The 27984-nt window shown below is 49.0% G+C and overlaps 1 protein-coding gene across 3 annotated transcripts in view; it reads left to right on the forward strand.

The window, feature by feature from the left end:
- The window catches only part of RBM10 (RNA binding motif protein 10), a 20289-nt gene extending 5613 nt beyond the window's left edge, over nucleotides 1–14676 (forward strand). For 2 of the 3 annotated variants that reach the window (XM_074206718.1, XM_074206720.1), the window contains exons 2-24: nucleotides 279–408; nucleotides 1900–2089; nucleotides 3943–4140; nucleotides 6880–6949; nucleotides 8185–8258; nucleotides 9631–9717; nucleotides 10438–10498; nucleotides 10589–10765; nucleotides 10857–11017; nucleotides 11121–11218; nucleotides 11324–11411; nucleotides 11831–12020; nucleotides 12111–12265; nucleotides 12354–12477; nucleotides 12634–12725; nucleotides 12817–12981; nucleotides 13065–13214; nucleotides 13307–13372; nucleotides 13461–13646; nucleotides 13758–13832; nucleotides 13917–14020; nucleotides 14131–14260; nucleotides 14349–14676. In XM_074206718.1, the coding sequence (XP_074062819.1) occupies nucleotides 279–408; nucleotides 1900–2089; nucleotides 3943–4140; nucleotides 6880–6949; nucleotides 8185–8258; nucleotides 9631–9717; nucleotides 10438–10498; nucleotides 10589–10765; nucleotides 10857–11017; nucleotides 11121–11218; nucleotides 11324–11411; nucleotides 11831–12020; nucleotides 12111–12265; nucleotides 12354–12477; nucleotides 12634–12725; nucleotides 12817–12981; nucleotides 13065–13214; nucleotides 13307–13372; nucleotides 13461–13646; nucleotides 13758–13832; nucleotides 13917–14020; nucleotides 14131–14260; nucleotides 14349–14474 (2897 nt within the window). In that variant the 3' untranslated portion in view covers nucleotides 14475–14676. The remainder of the gene's footprint in view (nucleotides 1–278; nucleotides 409–1899; nucleotides 2090–3942; nucleotides 4141–6879; nucleotides 6950–8184; nucleotides 8259–9630; nucleotides 9718–10437; nucleotides 10499–10588; nucleotides 10766–10856; nucleotides 11018–11120; nucleotides 11219–11323; nucleotides 11412–11830; nucleotides 12021–12110; nucleotides 12266–12353; nucleotides 12478–12633; nucleotides 12726–12816; nucleotides 12982–13064; nucleotides 13215–13306; nucleotides 13373–13460; nucleotides 13647–13757; nucleotides 13833–13916; nucleotides 14021–14130; nucleotides 14261–14348) is intronic. The other variant, XM_074206719.1, reaches the window with a different exon arrangement.
- The last annotated feature ends 13308 nt before the right edge of the window (nucleotides 14677–27984 follow it).

A 27984-nucleotide genomic window follows, 5' to 3' on the forward strand; every position in this document is an offset into this window, starting at 1 on the left:
AGGTATTTTGTACAAATGATTCTTGTCTCCTTTTCATACAAGAGCAAACCGAGATGCAGAGATACTTGGACTTTCTCAGCCAGGACAGGGTGGCAGCCCTGGCTCTGATTCCCCACTCCCAAGTCTGTGTCTCTCAATTTTCCCATGCTGGTGACAAAGCCAGATTGGTTGCTGCTATTTCTCTTTTTCTTCCCTTGTTTTACCAAGAGTAGGGCAGCCAGCCCTGCCTGAATGGGTTTGGACTGCCCCTGACCCTTCTCTTTTTCTGTTTCCCCCAGATCCCTCACGGGAGTTCTTGTGCAGGCTGGCGGAGCATGGTGGCAGTAGCAGGGCTGGTGGCAGCTGGGAAGTGAGGCGGAGCCATCGGCCCAGGAGCAGGCCCCCCCCGGACATGGAGTATGAAAGACGGTGAGACTGTGGGGTGGAGGATCCTTTGGACCCAGGTTCTGTACTGAGCTCTCATACAGGGTAAACCCACAGTCAAAGGAAGAGACCAACACGTGTGGCAGGACTTCTGCCTTCTGTTTTTCTCCAAGGTCTACTTTGGGTTTTTGGTTTGAAGGGTTTTTTTTTAGGGGGGGACTCTAAAACTGGATGATCTGGGTTAATAATGTTTTCTTTGCAGAAAAATTCAAAGAACATATGAGAAATGAGGTCTTTGGTCATTGATCTTCCCCAGCTCTGAGACTTGTTGGAATATAGCAATAGCCAACCTTTCTAAAAAGCTGCTTAGGTGACAGAGAGGGGTTGGATAGGGCCCTAGACCCCTGCCTCCATTCCCCTGGGATGCTAGAGAGACAACAGAGCAGAAAGCAGTGTACCCAGCCAAGGGTCTTCCTCCTGCATTCCAGACTGAGAGGGCAGCTTGCATAGCTGCCTTTGACTACATAAGCCACCATCAGGATTGTGCTCAGGAGAGGAGCCAGGAAAGATCTCCCAGCCTACCTTTTCCTGGAGCCCAAGGTAGTCTCTGTAGGACATCTCAGAGCTGGGGTGAGCTCTTCATCCAATGAGCCTTCTTGTTCTCAATAATTGAGAGAAGCACCAAATTCAGAACAGTCATGCTCTCCAAGAGTTCACAATTTAGGACCTAGATGTTCTGGTGTCTGCTCATTTGTAACCAGGATGAACAGGGAGGAACAGCTCGTTCACTAAGAAAATTGCTTTTTGTTATCTTTAATGTTACTCTTGTCATCCTTTGCTGCTCCTCAGTGGACAGTGCGCACCAAAGTTCCATAGAGTTGGAGGCCACACGTTCTCTGTTCTCTGTATAGATGGTGCCAGTGAGCTTTCCACAGAAAGGGCGTTTCCTCCTCCAGGGCTGCTTGGACCAGGCAGTATCAACCTGGTGCCCTTTTGTGTTTGCAGAGAGGGATATGATGCCATTTTGTAGACAGTTGAAAATCAGGGATTGCCCTGGTCAGCTGAGGATCATCCAAAATAGTGGGAGTCTCCCAATCCCAAAGCCACTGAGTGGTCTTCCCTCTACTGGTTCCACCCAGGGTCTAGGTTGGAAGCTCCAGGAACTGGACAAGTCATTCTGATCTCCAGTTCTTCTTCCTTGGCTACTCATGAGGCTGAGTTGGGTTGGGCTGATCTCTACCAGGTGATTGGTTTCTTAGCTAAAGGATCCCTCTCTTTCTCTTTCCTTTTTCTGGCAAACATGTGGGACTTATCAACTAGCAGGAGTGAGCCTTTTTGGAGTAGGGATGTGAGCCCCCTGTAGATGGGTCCAGACAGCCCATTTGGGAATAGCAGTTTTTGTGCCAGAACTGGATGTGGGCCAAGGTTTCTGCGCTCACCCTTGACCTTCTCAGCCTGCTCTGTTTAGAGACAGGAACCTAGGACCCCAGCAAGCCTGCGGGCTTCTTCTGACCTGGTGCCATCTCCCCTCACTAGAGGTGGTCGTGGAGACAGGACTGGCCGCTATGGTGCCACTGACCGCAGCCTCCAGGATGATGGGCTGGAAAGCCGGAGTCAGAGAGACCATGATTACCGGGACATGGATTACCGCTCCTATCCCCGGGACTTCAGCAGCCAGGAACCACGTCACGATTATGATGACTCGTCTGAAGAGCAGAGTGCAGAGGTGAGCACTGGCCTAGCTCAATGACCCACCCTCATGGCTGGACTCCAGGCCCATCTCATCTGGTCTGGGTTTTGTCTGTATCACTGCAGCCCCATAAGTGTCTCACCAGAGACAGTGGCTGACCCACACTATGCTCTTTGGGCCTCCTGGAGTGTGCCCTTCTTTTTTCTCCCCTGGCTCTGCCTCTAAGAATGCCAGTCTTACCTATTTCTGAAGGACTCCTGGAAGGAGGGGGAAGAGGTTAAAATCTTAACCCTTAAACACAGACCTTTCCAATTCTGCTCTGGCTGTGGCACTTCCCCCAGGGCAGACAAGGTCTGTTTTTCCTGACCCACTAGCTGGAGCCAAGTTGGGGTTCAGTCCAACTCCCAGGAGGCCAAGGAATTCTGCATTTGTGTGATCAGAAGTGACAATTGAAATGGGTCCTGTGTGTGGACCTTCTAGAGGAAATGCCTTCAAACCCTGTAAAACCATGTGCCCCTGCACTCAAGAGAAACTTTTAGCTGAAGGGAAGAAGCAGCCTTGTCTTTGGAAACCTCCTAGTCTGAAGGAAAAGGCCTGGCCTCTTCATTTGCCCCAGTTAAGTAGGGGGACGTGGCATCTACCTTGAGCTGAAGGTTGGTTTTTGAGGACAGAGCAAAGGCTCTGGTTGTGGTTTTCTGCAGAACTATCAGACCCAGGAACCTTTATTAGGGAATGGAAGAGTTGAGCTTGACAGTCATGGACACGTTCTCCTGGCAAGCCCCTTTGGAGCAGACATTTTTTTTTTCTTCTTTCTCTCATCCCAGAGAAGGACTTAATGGTTCTGGCTCACTTAGGCTACACTGAGACCTTGGGGCATTAGGGAAAGTTGCTAAGCAGAAGGCCCAGCACATGTCAAGGCATCTCAGCCTTGGGAAAGACTGTGATAAAGCCCTTGGCAGATTCCATAGACCAGATCTGGCCTACCCAGACAGAGGTGGCAGGTGAGCTACTCTTGTTGTCCCACCTTCCAAGGGCAGCTAGGTAGTATGGTGGATAGAGCACTGGCCTTGGAGTCAGGAGGAAGGGAGTTTGAATCCCACCTCAGACACTTAAACACTTCCTAGCTGTGTGACCTCAGACAAGTCACTTCACCCTGACTGCCTCGCATCCAGGACCATATCCAGTCATCCTGATGCATATTTGGCTCCTGGACCCAGACAGGTCTGGAGGAGAAAGTGAGGCTGGGGACTTAGCACAGCATCTTCTTACTCCAGTCCAGTTCATGTGCTTGTCATGGCATCACCTTCCTGATGTCGTGGTCTTCTTTGAGAACGAAGGCCAAACATCACCTTCCAGTCTTCCCTTTATTGTTATTTGCTAGGGTCTCAGCTGGGCTTTCCTCCCTCCCACCTGGAGTACTAGCCTGGCTTTCTGGTTCCATGGCTGGGGGTGTGGATTGGGGAAAGGGGGAAACAAATAGCTTTTTGGGTCTTCTTAGTAAAGTACTGCTGGCAGTCAGCCATTCTTGGCAGGGACAGGGACTCATTTGCTCAGGGCCAAGGATGAAGCTGGAATTGGCTATTGGCCCTTGGTACTCTAGAGTTATTGGCCTGCCGTGAGCTGGGGACTTTGTAGTGCCTACGTTTGGGAGACGGGTAGCTGCATCTCCCTGTCTCCTATGGGGTAGAGTCTCCCGCTTCTCCTGCCACTAGAGGAAAGGAAGGGGTGGTGTTCTGAGGGGTGTGTGAAGGGATTTGGGTTCCAGCCAGAAGCCCTGCAGAAGGCCCTGCCTGTCTATGACTTCACTGAGCTTTTCTGACTTTCAAAGCCATGGAGAGCAGCATGACTGGCCTCCAGGCTCAACTCTGTCATCCCCTTCTGTCTCTCAGGATTCCTACGAGGCTTCCTCAGGTTCTGAGACACAGCAACGTAAGAGGGACAGCCCTACCGAGCCTCTAGGCTTCCCTGGAGATGGGGACTACCGGGACCAGGACTATCGGACTGAGCAAGGGGAGGAGGAGGAGGAAGAGAAGGCCAGTCACATCATCATGCTGAGGATGCTGCCTCAGGCGGCCGCAGAGAATGACGTATGTGCCTTTGGGGCCCTCCTCTCCACCACCTGGCAGTCACACTCCTGCCCCAGACCCTGGGTTGCAGGGGCTCACCTTAACAGTGAAGCTGTAGGAGTGTGGGTGGAAGAGCCAGGAGCTGGTATGAGCCATAAGCTATAGGTGGGCAGCTTAGGTGACGCAGTGGATAGAGTGCCAGCTCTGGGTTCAAATCCCACCTCAGACGCTTCATAATTACCTGGCTGTGTGACCTTAGACAAGTTGCTTAACCCCATTGGAAAAGCCAAAAAAAGAAAAGAAAGAAAATGAAGGACAAACATTAAGCTATAGGGCTTTCATCAGTCCCGTCCCAGTACCCAGGGCTCAGGGTGCCTAGGATCCTCCTGGATAGGAACCATCTATCCTAGTGCTATGCCTCTGACTTGCTGGTCTTCGTTGTAGTCCTGTGTCTTTTCCCTAGCCCTCCCTGCAAAGCAGTCTCCCTAGCTGATGCTGTCCTTGCTGCCCTGCTCACTCCCAAAGTTTCCTCATGTGTGATAATCTGTCTTGTATCCATATCTCCATCCCCTGATTCCTGCAGCTTAACTAATGGTTCAGCTTCTCCACTCTCTTCTTCCTCTTCCCCTCCCCCCTCCCCCTCCACTCTTGACTGATGAATACTCTGGCTCTGATTCTCTCCCCTTCAGTCTCCCCTGCCTGAGTAGGCCTGCAGCCATCTTTGTGCTATTTAGCTGTTAGTAAGTCCTCCCTCTTCCTCAAAGATAAGTCCAGTTAGAGCAGGGTTTCTCCACCTTTTAGGTGGCATGGCCCTCTTGGGCATCAGTCTGGTGAAACCTGTGGACCCTTAGAATCATGTCTTGAATGCATAAAATAAAATACAGAATATTACAAAGGAAACCAAAGGTTAGTGAAAAGAAAGATGTGACACTTTTTCCCCTCCTTGTTCCTGGACCCCCAAAGTTGGAATGATAAAACATCACCTATAGAATGATGTCTCAAGTTCTTGTACCTGGCACCCAAGGCCCTCTGGGGCTTCCTCTGGCCTCACCTCATCTCCCTGTGTTCCTCAGACTCATTTCATTCTTTTTTTCCTATATGATACTGATTCCTTCTCCTACCTGAGCCCTGCCTCCATCCCTCCTCTTCCAGGCTTCACCCTGAGTTGTCCTTTCCTGACCCTAGCAATTGCTTGTCATCCTTCTTAGTCTTCTGTCGTCTCATATGAATGCTTCTTGTTGGTCCAGTGGAGCAAGAGCTATTGGGTAGGGGGACTCAGTAAAGAGTTTCCTCCCTGGCCCCCTGCCTCATGTCCCCATGTGCCAACCCCATGAGCCCCTTCTTCCTCTGAGCTATCTGTACCTTGCCCTATCTTCCATCCCTCTCTTTTCCCAAGATCCTCCTCCAGAGCCTGGAATGTGACCTTTATTTCACTGCCTCATCATCCACTTCCATTCTCAAAACATTTAGTGTGTGCTATGGGTGAGGTCCTGAAAAAAGAAACCCAACATGGATCCTACTGTGGGCTTATGTTCTAATGGGGGAATGGAGAGGGGATGGGGTTCTCCAGCACATATGCCACTGGGGCACATGAAAAGGAGAAGAGAGCCATGTCAGGTGATGGACCCTATCTCTGGGGGCCACGGGAAGCCCCTGGAGAGGAGGTGGGCTCAAAGGAACTGCAAAATAAGATGGGGCAGGAAAGAAGATGAGAGATGGTGTGAACAGAGATGAAGAGAAGCCCGAGGCAGGCAAAAGAGATACCCCAACAGATAGCAGGTTGTGAAGGGGAATAGTTTGAGAAAGGGTGGAATGCTTGAGTTGGAGTCAGAATGTGGATCAGAGGCAAATGATGCCTCTAGGGGACACAGACTTTACTCAAGACACAGAAGTAGCAGGGGTGGAATTCCTGGCTTCCCAAGCGAGTCCTACATATGCTACTCACCTGAGCGAGTCCAAAGGGACTGCAAAATTGGAGCTGGGAGGAGAGAAAGGATTCTGGTAGAATCCTGAGGAATAGGAATAGGAAAGGGAGCAGATCTTGTAGGCAAGCTAGCAGGGGCTTCTGGTGTTTGAATGATGGACAGGTTGAAGGGTAAGCTCTAGATCTGGGAGTTCTCTGAACTTGGCAGCTTTGTGGTTCTCAAGCCCTTTCAGTCTGTGGTCCTAATGAAGCCCTTTTCTGGGTGCTGCCACCATCCATTGCCATGAGAGGTTTTCTGAGTCATTTGGTATAGAAAGAGTTGAGAGTATGGAATTTCTTGGTTGACATCCCTGTATCTGGGGCTTGGGATTGATTTGGGGAACCAGAGGGGTACCTCATACAAAATTGTTGACCTGTTTTGCTCTACTGGTTCCCTCAGACCATCTCCAAACAAGCCATGTTTGTAAATGCAAAAGATGGCAAAGAAAACCAATTATGGTAAAGTACATTGATCAAAATGTTTTAAGAACATAGTTCATGGTCTCCAGGTTGGCAATTCCAAGGCAGAAAAAGGAAAATGTGAGGTCTCAAGTGCAGTCTGTTCTCCCCTTTTCCCCACTGAGTGCAGTGGGGCCTTTTGTGGCACAAGCCACTGTTAGCTAGTATCAAGTGATGGCCCAGGGGAAGGATCCCTAGGAGAGCATTGGACTCCACCTTGGCTGTGGTCCCCTCTTCCCTCTTTCTTTCCTCTTCTCTTTCTCCATCTTTGCCCTGCCTAGGCCTCTCTCCTGGTTCACTCAGCCTCCTCAGGCCTCTGTTCTCTGCCTTCCTCACAGATCCGAGCACAGCTGCAGTCCCATGGGATCCAGGCTCGGGAAGTACGGCTGATGCGGAATAAGTCCTCAGGTGAGCTTTTGTTTCCAGCGGCTCTGCTTCTTGCTGCTCTTGGCCAACGCATCTTTCCTTCCTGCCCCTTCCCTTTCCCTTCCCACCTGTCCATTGAAGCTGAGATCACCGACTGCTTTTCTTCTCTCCTTCCCTCCTTCCCCGAAGCTCCTCCACTGGGGCATCCTGGAAGTTGGTGCTGGGCTGGGGAGGGGATGTCTCTGATGGGGCCAAGCTCCCTCCCTAAGCATCTGAGATGGCAATTTTCTGTGCCCACCATGCCCTTCCTCCACTGATAGCCTGTGTCTTGAAATCCAGAGGAGATGGCGCCGCTTGCCTGTCCTGGGCAAGGCCTGTGGGAATGGGAGTGGTGCTCAGTGACTTGGCGACCCCAGCCTTTTACTGCAGGCTGGAGGTTTGGAGTCAATGCCAGATGACAGATTCAGGACCGGTAGCTGAGGCACGATGGGGATCACTCAGCTTGGTGGTTCCTTTTTTTCCTTTCTCAGCCTTTTCTCTCTTTCTCTCTGCCACCATCCCCCTTTCCTTCTTACCTGCTGATTGTAGTCCTTCCTGAGTCACAGTGCTCCCCATTGACCTTTTTTGAAGGGTGGAGAGCCTTAATCAAGGCCTCTCTTCCCATGTGCCATTGTCTGTCAATTCATGCCTTAGCTTGGACACATTGGGACATGGGGAAGCACCTTCAATCGCGCCCTGACCTTCACCTCATATGGACTTAGGGGACTGGGGCTTCATCTGCCCCCCCCATCCCTCCTCGACCAGAGCCAACCTGGTTATTTCCATTCCCAATTCCCCCACTCCCACCCCCAAGATCTGAACCATAGCTTTCCTGGAAGCATCTAATGGGGCTGGAGTCCTCCTGCCTTTGAGGTGAGGTACTCTTGCATTTGATCTCTGGTCTCTGTTCTGAGCCATTTGGAACATTCCTGAGTAGACTGAACTCAGGGAGCATCTGGAAGCAAGGGGCTGGCTACTATTCCCTCCGCAGAGAGGATCAGTTTGGTTTGGCCCCCACTTTTCCCTTCAGCCCATGCTGGTGGTGCCCCTGAACCCTCATGGGCAGTTCCAGCCTATGCTGTCCCTTTTCCTCCAGCCCTGGCCCTTCCTGCCACTCTTCTCTGGCCCCCCCTTCCTCCCTCCCTCTCTGCCCCGCCAGCCCTGCCCCTAGGAACGCCTGCCCGTTGTCTCCAGCTGTTGACTAACCCACTGCGTCTGTATCTGAATGCTGTCTCCAGGTCAGAGCCGGGGCTTCGCCTTCGTCGAGTTTAGTCACTTGCAGGACGCTGCACGATGGATGGAAGCCAATCAGGTTGCTTTGCTGCACTTGGAACCCTGCCCCCCCCCCACGCACACACCAGCGCTGCCTGGGGCACAGGCGCCGGCCCCTGCCTGCCCCCTCGCTTCCTGCCCTCCTCAGTCCTGAGGGATCCTTGGACCTCCCTGCCCCCACCTCCCCTGATTGCTGAGTGGAAGGTGTGGCTAGGGATGTCTGGGAGCAGGGGGGTGGCCCTCTCCTTTGTCACTTCCCCACCCCCTCCTCAGAGCAGGGCTCCCTTCCAGCCCAGCCAAGGCTTCACTCAAGAGCCATGAGCCACTGGCCTGAGGTCGCCTGCCCCCCTCATCCCCCAGAGCTTTTGGTCTCTTTTCTTTCTGTGTGTTTGGATTGGCTGTTGGTTTTTTCTGCCCTGTGCTCACCTCTGACTTGGGCAGATCTGAGAAGGGGCCCAGGGTTGGGGCCCCAGGAGCCATTCCCGTGGCTAGCTTGATCGGTCCAGGACTGGCCACAGGTTTCTTGCGTGGCAGGGCCAAGCTGATATGTGTCTCCTCTCTACTACTCTACTGTCCCCCACTTTTTTCCACCTCAAGGCCTAGGAGTTGCCCCTTTTCCACCAGGGAAGAGTGAAGGGACCCAGAGTCCCTCCTATCCCACTGAGCTGGTAGTCATTTGCCAAATGGACAGGGTGCTGAGGAGAGGCTGGCATGGCAGGATAGGGCAAGTGTGGCGTCCTTGTCTGGGCCTTGGTTGGCAGAAGGTAGCTGTGGAGGCCAAGGCCAGGGCCAGGCCTGTGGGGCCAGCAGGCTAGTGTGGTTGATGGACCGTGGGGGAGCAGGCCTCCCGGCAAGAGGTGCAATATTTAATTGTTGCTGTTTTCTCTCTTCCTCTCCATGTTTCTGTTCATTCTCTCTCTCTCTCTCTCTCTCTCTCTCTCTCTCTCTCTCTCTCTCTCTCTCTCTCCCTTTTTCTCTCTCCCCCTTTTTCTCTCTCTGTCTCTCTCTTACTCACTTTCTCACTCTCTTGCTCTTTCTTTCATATCACTGAGTCTAGCTTGGGAACACAAGGCCCCTCAGTGTGGCCTGTGTCAGGGCCAAGCAGATCCCCTGACCGCCTCAGTGGTGTTGGTTAGACAGTGCGTGCCTGCTGGTGTGTGTCCACGCGTGTGCGTGCTCTTGCTTGTGTCCGGAGAAGCAGCAGCAGTGTCCAGGGGCCAGACCCTGCGGCCGTGGCCTCCTCCCTCCCTTCCTTCCCTCCTTCCTCCCTCCCTCCCTCCCTTCCTCCACTCCCTGTTGTCCTTTATCCATTCAGCTGAAGGGCTGGCTCACTCTCTCCTCCTGTGCTGAGGTGTGTGCCAGGCGCTGGCCCCCTGGGGTTGGGCCTCACAGGCTTCTGCTTTTCCCTACAGCACTCCCTCAGCATCTTGGGCCAGAAGGTTTCCATGCACTACAGTGACCCCAAACCTAAAATTAATGAGGATTGGCTTTGCAACAAGGTGAGGAGCAAAGTAGGGATGAATCCCAGCTCTGGCTGGGCCCTTGTCCCCCTGTCCCTGAAACTCCCAGACCTGACTCCCAGTCCTTCTCTCTGGGGCCCAGAAGCTTCCAGCGAAGGATTTTGCCTTCCCATGCACTTCACTATTGGGGTTCCTCCTGAGACCATCTCCATTATTCCATGGGGGGAGGGGGCAGAAAATCCAGGGGAAGGACCCAAGAGTCTTCTGCTAGGAGACTTTCTAGCTCTAGTACCCTGGGCAAATGACATCCTTTCTCTGTAAAACAAGCTGATGCCATGGGATTATTGGTATGCCCACAGCAGGCAGGTGAGCTGCCCTTAGCAGAGCAGAATAGGGAAGGCCAGGAAGGGAGCCAGGGGAGGGCTGGCAGAACCACGCTGGAACAAGGGAGAAAATGGGAGACCAGTCAAGGTTCACTGACATGACCAGCCAAGCAGGGGATGGCTGGGCTGGGGCTTGGACCTCGAACCACCAGAGGAGGGTCTGCCTCTCAGGAATTTGAAAAGACACGTGAGCCAGAGCAGGCTGTGTTCAGGCTGGGCTTCTTGGAGGGGCCAGGGTGCCTAGCCTGGAGCTGGGGTCAGAGGGGCACTGAAATTGCAGGACAAGCAGCCTGACAACAACAGGGCAGATGGGACTTCTTGGTGGCCTTTGCCCATCTCTGCCTCATGCCTGATCTGGCCTCTGCTTTCCTTGCAGTGTGGAGTCCAAAACTTCAAACGTCGGGAGAAGTGTTTCAAGTGTGGTGTGCCCAAGTCAGGTCTGCTGGACTCAGGAAAGATGGGGGGGTGGGGGTTCGATGTCTCTCAATAGGCCTTGGGGCCATTGACCTCTCCTTTTTCTCTTCTAGAGGCAGAGCAGAAGCTGCCACTGGGTGCACGGCTGGACCCACAGCTGATACCTCTGGGTGGCCGGGAACTAAGCCAAGGCCTGCTTCCCCTACCCCAGCCCTACCCAGCCCAAGGGCTTTTGCCCCCCCAGGCCCTCTCCCAGGGCTCTGAACCCACTTCAGAGAATGCCAATGACAGTGAGTCCTGCCTGGGGCCCCGAGGAATGTTGGGTGATGGGAGGGCCACAGCTGACCTTCACCGTGATATCTTTCTCTTATTGTCTCAAAGCCATCATCCTGCGCAACCTGAACCCCCACAGCACAATGGACTCGATCCTGGGAGCCCTGGCCCCCTATGCTGTGCTGTCTTCCTCCAATGTCCGGGTCATCAAGGACAAGCAGACCCAGCTGAATCGGGGCTTCGCCTTTATCCAGCTCTCCACCATCGTGGTGAGGGCGGCAGAGGGGGGCCCAGAGGGCCCCCAGGGCTGGCAGGAATGGGGTGGCAGACCCTAGCCCTGGCCTGGGGCTTGACCCTGCCTTTTCTCTCCAGGAGGCAGCTCAGTTACTGCAGATTCTCCAGGCTCTTCACCCTCCTCTCACCATTGATGGCAAAACCATTAATGTAGAGTTTGCCAAGGGCTCCAAGAGGTGAGAACTCCTTTCCCCACCTTCCCTGCCAAGCCCTTGCTCCTACTCTGTACTCCATCTATCTTCCTGAGTCTATATGACCTCTATGTACCACCTCACCCACAGGGACATGGCCTCCAACGATGGCAACCGCATCAACGCTGCTTCTGTTGCCAGTACAGCAATTGCTGCTGCCCAGTGGGCCATATCACAGGTACTTTAGGAAGGCTGCACATCCCAGAGCTTGGGCTAAGGAGCCTTTTGGGATCTTGAGAACATCTTTCTCCACCCCCTTATTTTACTTCTCTGGAGATTCCAGAGGCCACTTTGCTGGATCTGTGGGCAGACATCTGTTTAGTGACCATTTCCTCTCGGGGAGCTCTTAATTTGGCATCTAGGGACCTGGGTTGAAATCCTAACTCTTGTCACTCACTAGCTTGTGTGAACTTGGGTGAAGCAATTTTCTCTCTAAACTTCCCTTTTCTCTTCTGCCTATCTTCCTGGGAGGTGACGTCACTGTCCTGGCCCTCTGACTGATGTGCAGTGACTGGTACCAGCCTCCCTTTCACAGAGGCATGAGGCTCTGCCTGACACCCACCCCATCACCTGACCATCCCTCCCCCTATTCTACAGGCATCCCAGGGTGGGGAGGGGAGCTGGGCAACACCTGAGGAGCCAGCAGCAGACTACAACTACTACCACCAAGATGAGGCCTACTGTGGCCCAAGCAGTGAGCCCACACTCTATGGCCACAGTGGCTACCTGAAAGCGGCCACCAAGCCCTTGGGTGTGACTGGCAGCAAGGGAGACCCTGCTGGAGCAGGTGAGGTCCTTTGCATTAGTATTGTCAATATTAGGAGAGACAGGAGCGGGAGTTGACCCTAACTAACCCTGGGTCACTACTTCCTGGCAGCCACCGAAGCCACCTTGGAACCGTGCGTAGCTGGTGTTGAAGCAGTGCCCCTGATCCAGACCTTTCCCCGAGCCCAGGCCAGTGCCATGCCTAGCATCTATCAGCAGCCAGGGCCTGAGGGGGCCAGTGTCCAGGCAGTGGTGTCTAACCCCCAGGTATGCCATTGTGGAGGGAGGGGTGGGCCATGTCATCATTAGGCATCAAGATAGAGCTGTCCTGTCCTGTCTTCCCATCTCCCCCCAGGCCCAGCCCTACACAATCGTGTCCCCTGCGGTTTTGAAGGCTGAGCTTCTCAGCCCAGCCCAGCCCAGCTCTGCACCCCCACCCACTACCAGCCCAGCTGCCCAAGACTCCTTTGGCCAGTATCGTGAGTACCTGCTGGGGCTGGGCTAGGGTTCCCTTGGAGCTACCCCTTTCCTCCTCCCCATCCCACTCTCATGTACCTCCCTGACTACCCCCACTGCCGGCTCTAAACTCTCCCTGAAAAGCAGCCTGGTGTGCTCCTCTCTCCCCTGTCCCACAGCAATCCCTGATGTCTCCACCTACCAATATGACGAGACGTCGGGCTACTACTATGACCCACAGACAGGACTCTACTATGACCCAAACTCTCAGGTGAGTAACAGCAGAGGGCCTGAAGGACTTGAGGGCTCTTGCGATGTCTTGGAAGGCCACACCCCCCCTAGCCTCTCTCCTCTCCTGGCAGTATTACTACAACTCCCAGAGTCAACAGTACCTTTACTGGGATGGGGAGCGGCGCACCTATGTCCCTGCGCTGGAGCAAGTGACTGATGGGCACAAGGAGACAGGAGGAAGCTTGAAGGAAGGCAAGGAGAAGAAAGAGAAGCACAAAACCAAGACAGCTCAACAGGTATGACCCAGGGAGTAGGCCAGGCAGAAAGCAGCCCGAGGCCTCTGAATCAGGCAGGTGCCACAGCCCCTTCCCTCCTGCAGATAGCCAAGGACATGGAACGCTGGGCCCGAAGCCTCAACAAACAGAAGGAGAACTTTAAAAACAGTTTCCAGCCCATCAGCTCTCTGCGAGAGGATGAACGACGGGAGTCAGCCACAGCTGATGCTGGTTATGCCATCCTGGAGAAGAAGGTGCTCTTTCTCTCCTTATGCCCCCCCCCACCTGATGTCCTTCAGTTCCCACACTGATGATGGATCCCTGTCTGTTTTGTCTCCTCTTCCAGGGGACACTGGCTGAGAGACAGCATACTGCCATGGACCTGCCAAAGCTAACAAGTGATGACCGCCTGGTAAGGAGGTCCATGGTTGGGATGGGCATGGCAGTTTCCCTACTTGGGCCTTCTCAGTGGTACTAAACTGCTCCCTGTGCCTTCCCAGAGTCCACCCCGGGGGCTAGTGGCTGCCTACAGCGGTGAGAGTGACAGCGAGGAGGAGCCTGAGCGGAGTGCCGAGAGGGAGGAGAGGCTGACCGACTGGCAGAAACTGGCTTGCCTACTCTGCCGACGCCAGTTCCCTAGCAAGGAGGCCTTGATCCGGCACCAGCAGCTTTCTGGCTTGCATAAGGTATGTGCATAAGGAAGGCCTGGGTGGAGGCCAGGGCAACTATAAGGGAAGGGAGTGGGGCAGGCAGCTAAGGACCAGGACATCTGTCTCATTCCATTCCCCATTTGCTAGCAAAACTTGGAGATTCACCGGCGGGCTCACTTGTCTGAAAATGAGCTAGAGGCCCTGGAGAAAAGTGACATGGAGGTGAGGCCTTTCTCTGTCTGTCCTACCTGCCCTCAGTCCTGCCCTTCTCCTTGCCCTGACTCTGGGCTTCTCGGTCTGCCTCAGATGAAGTATAGGGACCGGGCAGCAGAGCGTCGAGAGAAGTACGGCATCCCAGAGCCCCCAGAACCCAAGAAGAGGAAATCTGGGACTGTGACGGCTGCCACTGTGTGAGTGCTCTGTGTAGGCCCAGGCGTGGTCTGGGAGAATGGGATGAGGGAAGCTCAGGCTTGTTGAGCCCCCTCTCCTCATTCTTCAATTTCTTTCCTCTTTCTTGCAGGGACTTTGAACAGCCCACTCGAGATGGGCTGGGCAGTGACAACATTGGCAGTAGGATGCTGCAGGCTATGGGCTGGAAGGAAGGCAGTGGACTAGGTCGCAAGAAACAAGGAATTATCACTCCCATTGAGGTGTGCTTTCCCCTCTCCCCCCCCCCCCGGCCAGGGTCCCAAAGAGCTGACCACCTCTCCCCTTACCACTAACCCTCTGTCTTCTCAGGCCCAGACTCGTGTCCGTGGCTCAGGATTGGGCGCCCGGGGCAGCTCCTATGGCATCACCGCATCTGAGTCCTACAAGGAGAGCCTGCACAAGACCATGCTGACTCGTTTCAATGAGGCAGAGTAAACCCTGGTTCAGGCCTCCCCACTTCCCCTCACTTCAGCCCCCATCTGGGATAGCCTTGATCCAAAGGCTATAAGAGGGGGAAAAGGGTGGCCTTGCCCAGCCTTTTTGTTTCTTTTCTTGGGAAGCCATGGCCCCTGCCCACTTGCCTACCCTCTGGCCAACTCTCCTCTTCTTTTTCTAATAAAACCAGAAAAGCCCCAGACTTTGAGCCTGTGAGGTTGGTGGGCTCAGACCATGTCCTGGGTAACACCCATATTGGGATCCTTGGTTCCACAGCTCAGGAAATGGCCAGCCTAAGAACAGGAGCCCATATCCTTTTGATTCTCTCCTGGCCCCAGCTGGATGATCTGGCAAGCACATATCTATCCTATGATGCCCACAGAAGGGTTGAAGATTAGAACTGGGCTTGGTTTTAGACAGAAGGAACTTGAGGGGTCATTTAGTCCCTAATCCCTTCATTTTTCAAAAGGGAAATAGATGAGAAGTGACTTCTCCAAGGCCACCCAGGCAGTCAGCAGAGTTGGGTCCTCCAAATGAGGGAGTAGTGGGAGGAGGTGCTGGTCTGCAGTCTTGCACCTCAGCTCCCTTATATCAATCACTCTGGTCCCACTCTGAGGAACAGCCACTCCTGCCCTGTGAGGTCCACAAGCAAATTGAGTCCACTTAAGGACAGGACCAAAACATTCCTGGCAGCCTCTGTGGCTTAAAATGTGACTGTGAGCAGGGAAAGTGAGAGAGGAGACAAAGCCAAGAAGGCCTAAATGAACTGGGGGCAAGGTCCAATCAGTCTTCATTTATTAAGCATTGGAAACACAAAGAAAGACTGGGCAAAAATTTTGATAGAATATGAGAGAACCCCAGCAGGACCCAAGACAAAGACCCCAACCAATGGATGGGAATGATAAGTGTAAGCTTGATCTCTTCAGTACCTTTTCCCAGATTATCATCTGGGACCTCCGGGACATGGGACATTTAGGGTTCCAGAGCACTGAAGATAAGATTTTCTTAATTGGATTCTGGCATCAGCCTTTGGAGGCTACAAACTGAAATGGCATGTTGTAATATTTCTCAGTTGTGGACATTCCTTCATTACACAACCCATCCACATCTGTGAATTCAACAGACCTTGTTCTTTACCCTCACCAAGACCTCCAGTTACTCCTTGAACTTACTTGGCTGCACTATTCCTTGCTTCTCCATCGTGACCCCGTAGGCAGCCAGTTGAACTCTATACTTAGCCTAGCTCTGCCCTTGCCCTACCAAGTCTCAGCCTTGTCTCCTTGCACACTCACTGCTGAACCAAATCAAACTGCAACACAAGTTCTAGCAATGTCAATCTTAATTGGGGCCTCACCACAGCAAGGCAATCTTTTCATAACTCTGCTTGATTCACTGCCCTTGATACAGCAGCACTACTTCCAAAGCAGTTTCTTCCCTCTTCCGACCTCCCATGGTTCCCCCTCCCACCATCCTATTTATTAGCTGAGAGTCTGGCCATTTTCTCCCCTCCAGTCTCCCATCTCTCAGATTCCTATCACAACTATCTCCTTCACCCCATCTCACAGGTAGAACTGACCCTCTATATAGTCAAGTGTTCCCATTCTATCCTGGCTGCTTCCATGCTGCCTACATCCTGAAAAATAAACCCTTACTCAATCTCTCTTGGCTAACAGCCCATTTCTCCTCACTTTTCTGGCTAAACTATAGAAGGATGGCTAAACTCTCAGACTGGATGCCTCCACTTCCTCTTCTGTCTCTTGACTTTCTGCACTCTGGCCTCCTACCTCATTGAAATGGAATTACTCTTTCCAAAGTTAACAGTGACTTCTTAATAGTCTTTTTTTCTTCTTGTTCACTCTGCTGCCCTTGCTACTCTATGTCACCCTCTTCTCTGTGATACTGTATATTTTTATGCAACTCCTCTCCTCTCGCTCTGTGTCATCTCATTCTCCTTTGCTGGATTTTCATCCAGATCACATTCACTAAACACAATTCTGTCTCGGTCCCTCTTCTCTCCCACTATACTATTTCGATCTCCTCAGCTCCCATGGATACAAGTTTCATCTATTTTTCACCAATTCCTGATGCTGGACCATCAGGTCAATCGTGGCCAGTCATTTCTAGCATGTCACAAATTGAATAAAGTTAGGTCCTGTTGCTGACATTGCTAACAAAAACCCTCTGTATGGGCTCCTTTATTACTACTATTATCCCAGTGGCTGATCATCTTAGCCCTGAGCCTCAGGGACTTCCCATGTGGGGGATTATCTCTTCCCTTAGACTGGACCCAGAACGCTGAAGATTCCTAGAGTTAACCAGTCCTAACCCTCTTGACCTCCAAATCTCTCATCTCCATCTGGATGTTCTTTAGATCACTTGTGTTGAATTCAAATAGAAATTGATCCCTATGAGCCACACGGGGACTTAGAAAACCACAAAATATGTTGTCCTTTTATGTTGTAAAACATTTCTCAGTTCCATTCTAATCTGCTTTGGGCTGTGCCCAGGAGTTGGCAGCATGGGACCAAGTTTGATACCCGGACTGAAGACAGCTTAAACTCGGCATGTTCAAAACCAACCTTCCTCTCTCTTCTCCCTGCAACCAGCAGGGTCACTAACATCCTTGTCACTCAGGCTTAAAACCTAAGTGTCATCTTCACATCTTCAGTCTCCACTTCCAATAGCCAATTAAGTGGTCAAATGCCATCATTTCTGCCTTTGCTGATACACTCTTATGTACACTCCCCTCTCTCCTTTGATATCTGCAGCCTGTTGTCATAGCCCCTGCTCATTGGTTTTCCCTGCCCCAAGTTTATTCTCATTCCACTCAGCTGTCAAATCCTCTTCCTACAGTAAGTACAAGCCAGAGTGTATCATCCCCCCCCCCCCAGTCAGTCAACTGACGCCCTCTATTACCCCCCCAGGATCAAACAGCAATTCCTCTGTCTTAATAAAGTCTTCCAAAATAACCTGGCACCCTCTTACCTTTCCAGTTTCTTTACACCTTACTCCCCTCCCCATCCCCACCACCCAACTTTGCTTTTGACTCTCTCCTTGTCTCCACAACCGGGCTTCCCAGCCAAAGTCCCACCTTCTCCAGGAAGCCTTGCCCCATCCTTCTTCATTCCAATGCCTTCCTTCTGCTGGGGAGCTTCAACTTGACACGGAGAGATACTGTATTGTGTGGACCTAGAGTTTGCCACATTTGACTGAGCTCATAGAGAATTGGTTTGGCCTTACTTTGTATCTTTAGGACAGTCCCTCATTTCAATAAATGGTTCTTGACTGTCTTGAACATCTCAAGGGTCTCCAAAGTGCACTTGAGGCAAAGGTTCACAGTGTAGAACCTGAGCATCTGGTGTTAGCCCTCACTCTTAGTCCTTCTGCTGACCATAGGTAATGAGATCGCAGAGGGTCAGCCTTGCTCTCACACTAAGCTTTTCTGGCTGCTAGATTGCCGTTGACTAATCTCAAGTGCATCCTTCCATTCCTGCCTCTTGTACTCATGAAGATTTTTTGACACCCAAATATACTACTTTTTTGTCCCTATTAAACTTTGTTTTATTAGATTGAGCCTGTCAAAATCTTTGGGAATCTCACCCATTGTCCAGAACGTTTGCTACCTTTTCCAGCCTGATGTTGTATGTTCATTTTTCAGTCAACAAATACAACAATTCACTGAGTGTTTACAAGGGGTCTGGCACTAGTAAGAGCAATAGACAAAGATGGAAAGAATCCAAAGTCTTGAGGACCTTTTACTCTAAATCTATATCTCAGTTGTAGAAAAGAAGAAATTTCTTACTTAACCCCTGAACAAGTAGAAAAAGATGGCAGGAGACCAAATAAGATGGATTTTTATCAAACTAAGGAGTTTTTCAATAATGAAATGCAGTGCATCCCAAATTGAAAGGAGAGAGTTTTTGTCATGAATTTTTGCTAAAGGAAAAAAAAAAGTGACATTCTTACACAGTAAGAAATTGACCCTGGGGCAACTAGTTGGCACTATGGATGGAGCACTGGCCCTGGAGTCAGGAGGACCTGAGTTCAAACATGGCCTCAGACACTTAATATTTACCTAACTCTGTGACCTTGGGCAAGTCAATTAACCCCACTGCCTTGAAAAAAAAAAAAGAAAAGAAATTGACCCCCAAAAAAGAGACCTGTTGACCATCACCTGGCCCACTGCATTCTTTGAAGAGAAACCTTAATCTCCTTAGATTAACAAAGGTAGGAAGCTACAAATGATTGGGGGTGGCCAGGGAGGGGGGAGGGTTGAAAATTGGGACCATCTCTCAGACCCAGAAACTGCAGGACAAGAAACTGTATTTGAGCCTCCCCAAGCATGATTCCTTCTACAGTGGTATTCCTAGATCCTCAGAGCTTCTGGCACAACAAGGACTGATTTCTGAACACGTTCTCACACCTTAACTGCCACTTAGAAACATGAGGGACATAGGAAGAAAGAAATGGAATCCCAATGGACACTGTAGGCATGAAAACCAACCTGAAAATTCACAAGAGAAACATCAGAAGATGCAAGGATCAACGGGACATTTTTCTTGCTTTGTCCACAAGTAGCTGAATATTTGACCGCACTGCTATCTGAGACAGGAAAAAGCAGATAGGGGACTTGCAAGGGAGCAGAGTAAGGGGAGCTACAACTCGAGAACACCCCCATCCTGCTGCCAGTGTTGAGTTGGACAAAGTCAAGACCTTTGGTCAAGGTCTTTCTCTTCTCTGAAGTCAACCACTGACAGCTAAAAAGATGTCACCCCACAGCATGTGCCTCACCAGGGGAGGGGATAATTAACCCCATTTCTGTCTTGTGAAGGCTCCATCTCATCCTTAGGAATGCCCTTCCTGTTTGTTCCTCTTCTACTGGTCTGTGATCCTTGGGGAGAAGAAATGTGTGCCATGGCTGGCATATCCTAGAAGACTTTAAAAATGGAACCCCAGCTGCTATTGCCTCTGGGTACCCTTCAAGCCTGCAGAAGCCCTTTGGCCACACAGAAGGTATATGGAGAGGACTTTGCTGTCATGCTCCCAACCACAAGATGAGGAAGTGGCAGGGAAGGGGCAGACTACAAGGACACAGTAACTTGGGGATGACTGCAGAGTCACTGTAGCTACTAAGCAGCTGTCTGAGAAATGGGACCACACCAACCCCTCCCCATTACAGCTTTAAAAAAAAGGACAAATTAGGGAAAGACTCATTGAAAGAAATAGAAGTTGGTTTCCAGTCCAGGACTTAGAGACCAGTCTAAGCAAAGAGGTGATCCCCATACATGAAATCCCTGAGACTCAGGGATAAGGTGATCAGCTACTGGCAGAAAGAGGGCACCAGTCAGTCCAGTTTTTTCTTTGCAGTGTCAACAACTGGACCTCACTTTGTCCACGTTGAGGCACACTAAAAATGATTGGCCTGATAACCCAGGATCAGGAATTAGAATTAGTGAAACAGAACCTTTCCAAAATGATGGCTACCACAACAGGGGGTTGATCAGTTTTCTTGTCCCAGTTCTCAAAATAAGAAACAGCAGTTTTAAGTCTCTATGCCTGACAATCCAGAAGCATTTTGAAGGGCTGACTGTGCCAGGCAGTGACTTGGGCACTAGATGTTCCTTTCAAGTTAGATATACACACACAAGCAACTATGTCCATTTCAATAGACTATGGAAACCAAATGTTAAGGGGGTACCAGTGTCACTAACCCTCTGAGAATTTTAGAATGTCGAGGTATAGTTTACAAACATCTAGAAAAGGAGGCTTTGGGTGTGGATCAGTCCTGTGGGCTAGGACTGGATGGCTACATTATGGAAAACACCATGGTTAAGAGTATGCATCAATCTGACACCACTAGTGTGATTCAGTGCATTCACAACTAGTCAAAATGGGCAGACCAAAAGCAGAATTGGATAAGGTCTCCAATACATGGACCCCAGATCTGGGCTGGATCTTGGACTCTTTTACTGCTTAATAATCAATGACTGGTTGTTATTGTTAACCAACTTTCTGTTGGGGAAGATGACCTATTAAAAGGCTGAAGCAGGGCTCCCACACCAGTCTTTGTGATGGTTAGCTGAAGGACTTTTGCTGCTTTAGGCATCAGCTAGGAACTGGAGCTTACTGTCCACAAGGGCATGGCATGGGAAACTGGCTTTGTGTATAATGCGGAAGCATCTAGATACTGTGGGAGATCACGGAATTCATTGCCTTTGACAAGTTTAAAACATCAAGATAGTGAAGTGTCTGGGCCATGGTAGGCCTTAACCACTCTGGGATGTGCATGGTGCTAAATCTTTGCCCAGTCAGTAGGGGCTCACTGATCCTCATGGACCATTCTGAATATGGCTATTGTTCTGGGGGGGAGCCCCAGGGTCTCTTCCTGGCTTCCATTCCAGAAGTAGAACTAAGATCTAGGTCACCCATAATTAAGCCTAGCCCCAGAGGACATGGAGGTGATGTGTCAGCTTAGCCTCCTGACTTCCCTGGCTAACCCTCTTCATGCTGCCACCTGCCTCCTGACATTTCCCAGGTGATCTTGGCTTGAGCTCGTCTTGTCCCCCCCCTTAGATTAGGAGCTCCTTGAGGGCAGAGCCTTGTTTTTGTCTCTTTGGTAGCACCGTGCCAGGCACCCAGTAGGTACTTCACAAATTCTTGTTGGCAGGATGATGTCCTCCTCTCTCCTAAATCTCCATATGGTCCCAGCCCCAGTCTTACCCAAGCAATGTCTCTGGTGCAAAGGCCATTCACCAGTCTCCTGACAGCACCATGGACTGGACAGGGTAATGGGATTCACATAATAAGAGATTTAGACCTGGGATTCTGATGATTAGAAAACCTTTTTCCTTCTCCATCATCTGAAGGGTAGAGAAAGTGAGGAAACATAAGGCAAAGAGCTGGGAAGATACCCAAGGGTCCTGCAGGACTTCCCACAAGCCCTGTCTCAACAAACTCTTTTCCTCTCCCGAAGTCAGTCAGTCAGCATGCAGCACTTCCTGCATGCTAAGCCCTGGGGAGAGAAAGGTAGAGGGCAGAGGTGACCTTGAGAAGGCCCTGGTCTAATAAAGGAGTACATAGAAAAATCTCAGATGAGAAGGGAGGCTCAGAAACACCTCCTGGACCAGTCAGGAATGAGGCCAGAGAAGCTACTAGGAGGAAGTTAGGAAGGTAAACATTGGGGACAACCAAGAAAAGGTACTTTATATTTGATCCTGTAGTAATAGGGAGCCACTGGTATTTACTAACGGGGGGGGGTGACACTTGGCAGAATAGAGTGGAGTAGGAAGAGACTTGAGGCAGGGAAAGATTGGGGGACTAGAAGAACACTGGGCAAGCCAGTGTTCAGGATAGGAATAGGGAAGTTAGGAGGAGGGGAAGGAAGAGAATGAGCTGTCTGTTTGAGAGAATATGTAATGCTTTCAAAATAATCAAGTAGAAATTTCCACAAGACAGTCTATGATGTGCGACTCACTCAGGAGAGAGAAAGTAGGACCGGATTAGGAGATCTAGGCAACACTGCATTAATGGTCATGGAATGGGGAAAAAATCACAGTAAATTGTTTTTCCAACCCAAGGGGGTTGAGGATATGAATAGAGTGCTCAGCAGCACCAAGGGATTGAGAGAGGGCTTAGATAGTGCACCCAGGCAGAAAATTAGGGGAGAAAGAGATCCCAAAGGATCTCTGAACTAGCCCTGGTGGCAAGAATGGACACCATTTGGCAGGTCAGTCTATTATTACTCAATTCTAGGTCACCAATCTATGGCAGAGAGGAGACGGAGCATGGACCCTAGCTGTGTACAGAGCAAGGAACAAGGGCTAGGAAGAAAACAGTAGCTGGGGGCTCTAATCCCCAGAGCAGAGTTCAGCATCCCAGATCAAAAGGGAGACAGCAGTTCAATTGTTCTGAACTCTCAGAACCTTCCAGCAGACCAATATATTGTGATGGAGTCCAGCAGCAGTGTACAGAAATCACATACAACCTAACAGATCCAAATCTAGGGTAGGAACTTGCAGAGTTCAAATGAGGAAGCCAGTGAACATGTTTCCCACCCCACCCCCAGATCTCACCACTGTGGGAGCATTGAAAGCCTGCAGGTCCCCAGACAGAGCTATGTATCAGAAGGATATAAGAAAACAGATCCTCAGGTCAGACATCCCCCATTCCCAAGAAGTGTGGGAGGGTCTGGCACTACATCAAGTCCAAAGTTTAAGACACAAACACACAAGAAAAGACAATGACTTGAAAACATCTACAAGTAAAGCCTCAAAGAAAAAATGTAGATTGGACTCAAGCCCAACAAGAATTCCTAGAAGAGCTAATTAGCCATTTTCTAAAAAGAGAAAAAAACTTTTTTTTTAACCAAATGAGCACTACTATGGAAGAAAGATATGAAAAAGAGATTAAGCAGCTGGGGAAAAGATGTCCAAAACCTTAATGAAGAAAATAACTCCTTGAAAATCATAATTGGCCAAAAGGAAGTTAATGATTCCATGAAACATCAAGAAATAATAAAGTTAAAAAAACTGAAAAATAGGGAAAAAATGTGAAGTATCTCATAAGAAAAATGAGACATAAAATGGATGGAGGAGAAATAAATTAAAAATCATTGAACCACCTGAAATCCAGAAGCAGAAACTAGGACCCAGGCATCCTATTTCAAGAAGTCCTAAAAGAAAACTGCCCAGAGCTCTTAGAACCAGAGGGCAACATAATAGAAATTGAAAGAATCTCACAGCCACATCCTGAAAGAAACCCCAGGTTGAAAACTCCCAGAAATCTTAGCCAAAACAGAACTACTCTTAGATCAAAAAAGAAATGTGAGCAGCCAGAATAGATATTGTTTGTACACACAGTAGTAATGTGCATATTGTTTCTCCCATTAAACTCTAAATTCCTTGAAGAAGATGGAGGAAAAGAACGGAATAAGTGTATATGTGTGCCTGGCACACGTTACAAAGATATTTGCATTAGATCTTCCCAACAACTCATTTTATAGTTGAAGAAACTGAGGCAAACAGGTGAAATGATACATGTTCTCTTCTTGTACTTATTCCTTCTCCCACACCCAAATCATAATACATTCTACTACCACTAACCCTGAGTGACCTTTTTCCTTTGCCCAAAAGACTAGTTGTCATATGTTCACCTCCCACTTATGTTCATTTCCAATTTGTCACTCCTTTCTGACATCGATTCTAGTGTTTCTCCCATCCTCTGCCATTATCCTTAGGAACTTCAACTGAACTATACAATTCTTCACTTTAATCAAAATGGCCCACATGAATAACTATGATAGACTTGGCTCCAAGGACAACTTCAGAAGACTTTTGATGGGGAAAAACTAGACATCCAGAGAAGGAACTATGGAGTTGGAATGCAGACCAAGGCAGGCTATGTTCACTTTCTAAAACTGGTTTCATGGTCCCCCCCCAACTTTAGTTCTATGTCTTCTTTCACAACATGATTAATATGGAATTATGTTAAACCCAACTGTTAATGCATGCCCTATATCAGATTTCTCAATTTCATGGGGAGGGGGAAGGGAAGAGAGGAGGGAGAATACTGTATGAGTCAAAAGCTTGAAAAAGCATGAATGCTTAGGGAAGGCTAGGTGGCACAGTGGATAAAGCACCAGCCCTGGAGTCAGGAGTACCTGGGTTCAAATCCGGTTTCAGATACTTAATAGTTATGTAGCTGTGTGGCCTTGGACAAGACACTTAACCCCATTTGCCTTGCAAAAAAAAAAAAAAACATGAATGCTTAAAACGATCTCGGCAGGAAATCAGAAAAAAGAAAAATAACAGAAAAAAGAAAAATGGCTCATATTTGATCAAAGAACAAATCATAGAAATGAAAGTTTCATTAAAGAGAATGGAAACTCTTAGAATTCTTGTCTCTTCTCTAAGGATATGATTTCTCTCTCATCACACCCAATTTGGATCAAGGTACAACATGGAAACAAAGTAAAGACTGACAGATTGCTTTCCGTGGGGGGGGGGGGGGGAGAAGTAAGACTGGGGGGATTGTAAAACTCAAATAATATCTTTAATAAAAATTAATAAAAAAAACAATGGAACAACAGTGTCGGACAAGGAAGTTTTCACGTTTGTGATTGTACCTTCTTTGTATTTCTAATTTTTTTTTTATTTTAAGGTGGGACAGTTAGGTGGTGCAGCTGATAGAGCACCAGCCCTGGAGTCAGGAATACCAGAGTTCAAATCCAGCCTCAGACACTTAATAATGACCCAGCTGTGTGGCCTAGGGCAAGCCACTTAACCCCATTGCTGGATCTTGGACTCTTTTACTTCTTAATAATCAATGACTGGGGTGGCTAGGTGGTGTAGTGGATAAAGCACCAGCCTTGGAGTCAGGAGTACCTGGGTTCAAATCCAGTCTCAGACACTTAGTAATTACCTAGCTGTGTGGCCTTGGGCAAGCCACTTAACCCCATTGCCTTGCAAAAACCTAAAAAAAAAAATCAATGACTGGTTGTTATTGTTGACCAACTTTCTGTTGGGGAAGATGACCTGTCAAAAGGCTGAAGCAGGGCTCCCACACCAGTTTTTGTGATGGTTAGCTGAAGGACTTTTGCTGCTTTAGGCATCAGCTAGGAACTGGGGCTTACTGTCCACAAAGGCTTCCTGACTCCTGGGCCAGTGCTTTATCCACTGCACCACCTAGCTGCCCCATGTACCCTCTTTGTAAAAGCTCATCCTTGACACCATCATGGGAGCTGGAGGCATTTCCAAAGAGCCCACACACCCCTAAGTCCCTTCAAAAGTACTGAAGCAAGGGGTGGCTAGGTGGCACAGTGGATAACGCACTGGCCCTGGAGTCAGGAGTACCTGGGTTCAAATCCAGTCTCAGACACTTCATAATTACCTAGCTGTGTGGCCTTGGGCAAGCCACTTAACCCCATCTGCCTTGCAAAAACCTAAAAAAAAAAATTACTGAAGCAATCTGGGGGAGAGGTAAAATATATCTGGCAGTGAGAAAGACAGGCAGACAGAGGCAGAAAGACAGACAGAGACAGAGAGACAGAGGTTCTGAAAATAAAATCAACTAAACTTTTCAAGCAAAACACTTTGGATTTGAATTGTCTTACTTGGTTCTCACGTTATCTCTGAATTAGATGCTATTTTCACTCTCATTTTACATATATGGAAACTGAGGTTTGACAACTTGCCTAGGAAGCATCACATAGCTTCTGATGCACTGCTGACAGAGTATCTGAACCCAGGTCTTCTTGACACTTTCCAATGACCTTTATAGCCAGGCTTGGCCCCTTCATTTACCACTTCCATGGAATATCAATAACTTCCATCAGACCTCAAATCTCCTATTTTGGAAGCCATAAGCATCCAATTTCTCTGCTCCTACATTAGGACTGCTGAAAATAACCAAATCAAGCTGCTTTCCCCCACTGAAATTCCTGGCAGATAGGCTATTTATTACTGCATCTTCACAATCCTGCTCTCCTGCCTTAACCCTCTCCTTCATTCCCAACAGTGACTCAACCCTTTTTTCTTCTGCATCTTTGGTTTCTCCCTTGCCAATGACCCTTTCTCTTTGCTTCCAAACATGTTCATACCATCAGATTCTATAAACACCTTCTCTTGCCCTTTCTATGGTCCCCAAACCCACACTTTCCCAGTCACCACTGGGGTGAAGCAGGGTTGTGTGCTTGCTCCCGTGTTTTTAATATGATGTTTTCAGCCATGTCAGACGCCTTCACTGAGGATGAACATGGCCTCAAGTTCAGCTACTACACTGAAGGTAAATTATTTAATTTGAAAAGGCTACAAGTAGGGGCAGCTAGGTGGTGCAGTAGATAGAGCACCAGACGTAGAGTCAGGAGGACCTGAGTTCAAATCTGGCCTCAGACATTTAATAATTACCTAGCTGTGTGGCCTTGGGCAAGTCACTTAACCCCACTGCCTTGCAAAAAAAAATCTAAAAAAAAGGCTACAAACTAGGACTAAAGTGGAGCGAGAATTACTTGATGCGTGACTTTGTTTATAGATATTATTGTGCCTTCAATACAGCCTCTGAAGCTGAAATACAACAGAGTATATAGATCAATTCTCTGCTGCTTGTGCTCATTTTGGCCTAATAATTAACACCAAGAAAACACAGGTGCTCCACCAGTCAGCATTGCATGCATATATGGAACCATAAGCTAAAGCAATGAAGAAATGTTGAATGTTGTGTCACTTACCTTGGCAGCATCCTTTCCAGGGAGGGACACATTGACGAGGTTGAAACTTACATTGCCAGAGCTAATTCAGTGTTTGGGAAGCTCTGAAAGAAAGTATGGGAGAGAAGAGCCATTAGACCAACTACCAGACTCAAGGTCTACAAAGCCATTGTACTGACCTCATTGTCATATATTAGTGAATGGACAATCTACCAGCACCAGACCAGGACACTGAATCCCTTCCATTTGAGTTGTCTCAGAAAGATTCTGAAGATCCCCTGATAAGAGAAGATACCAGAAACTGAAGTCCTTTCTTGAACTAAACTGCCAAGCATTCAAACACTACTACAGAGACTGCTCTCTGATGGGCTGGCCATGCTGTTTGAATGCCAAACATACTATTGCCTAAAATTTTATGAAGAATTCACACCAGGCAATTGCTCACACAAAGATCAGAAGAAGTGATACAAGGATAATCTCCAGATCTCTCTGAAGAACCTTGGAATCAATCATGAAAAATGGAAGGTTCTGGTACAGGACCACCCATTATATTGTGCCTTAATCAAAGAAGGTACCATGCTCTATGACTAAAGTAGAATTGCAGTAGCTCAAAAGAAATGTGAAGATGCACAGTTTTAGAGCCATCTCCACCCTCAAAATCTTCCCATGGAGGGGCGGCTAGGTGGCGCAGAGGATAGAGCACCGGCCCTAGAGTCAGTAGTACCCGAGTTCAAATCTGGCCTCATACACTTCATAATTACCTGACTGTGTGGTCTGGGGCAAGCTACTTAACCCCATTGCCTTGCAAAAAAAAAATAAAAAATCTTCCCATGGCCTATTTGTGCCCAATCTGTAGTAGAGCAGTCCAAGCTTATGTTGATCTGATCAGCCAGAGTTGGACAAATTATACCTTGATCTCTACATATCAATGCCATTTTGTTCTTCTTCAAGCATGAAGGATAACAACCCCCCCCCCCCCCAGTCTTCCTTTAAACAGCTTACAATACTTTCACAGTATTATTACGGTATTTTTTTTCTTTGATATGAGAAATCTTGGTTTTAGCTCTAGCCTTCCTGAACCTTTTCCTTTCACTGGAAATGTCCTATGGTGCTAATAGAACTGGACACTCTAGTTTCGATCTCTTGGAGATACAGTAGCTGACCTTTTTTTAAATCATAGTTTTCTGAGAGTTTTCAGAGATTCTTAAATTCTCTCTCTTTAACCTGTTTTCCAGGCTGGTTATTTTTGATAGCAACTCTCTCACATTTTCTTCTATTTTTCAGTTTTACATTTCAGAATATATAGTT

This window comes from Macrotis lagotis, chromosome X, assembly GCF_037893015.1.
Source record: "Macrotis lagotis isolate mMagLag1 chromosome X, bilby.v1.9.chrom.fasta, whole genome shotgun sequence".
NCBI lineage: Eukaryota > Metazoa > Chordata > Mammalia > Peramelemorphia > Peramelidae > Macrotis > Macrotis lagotis.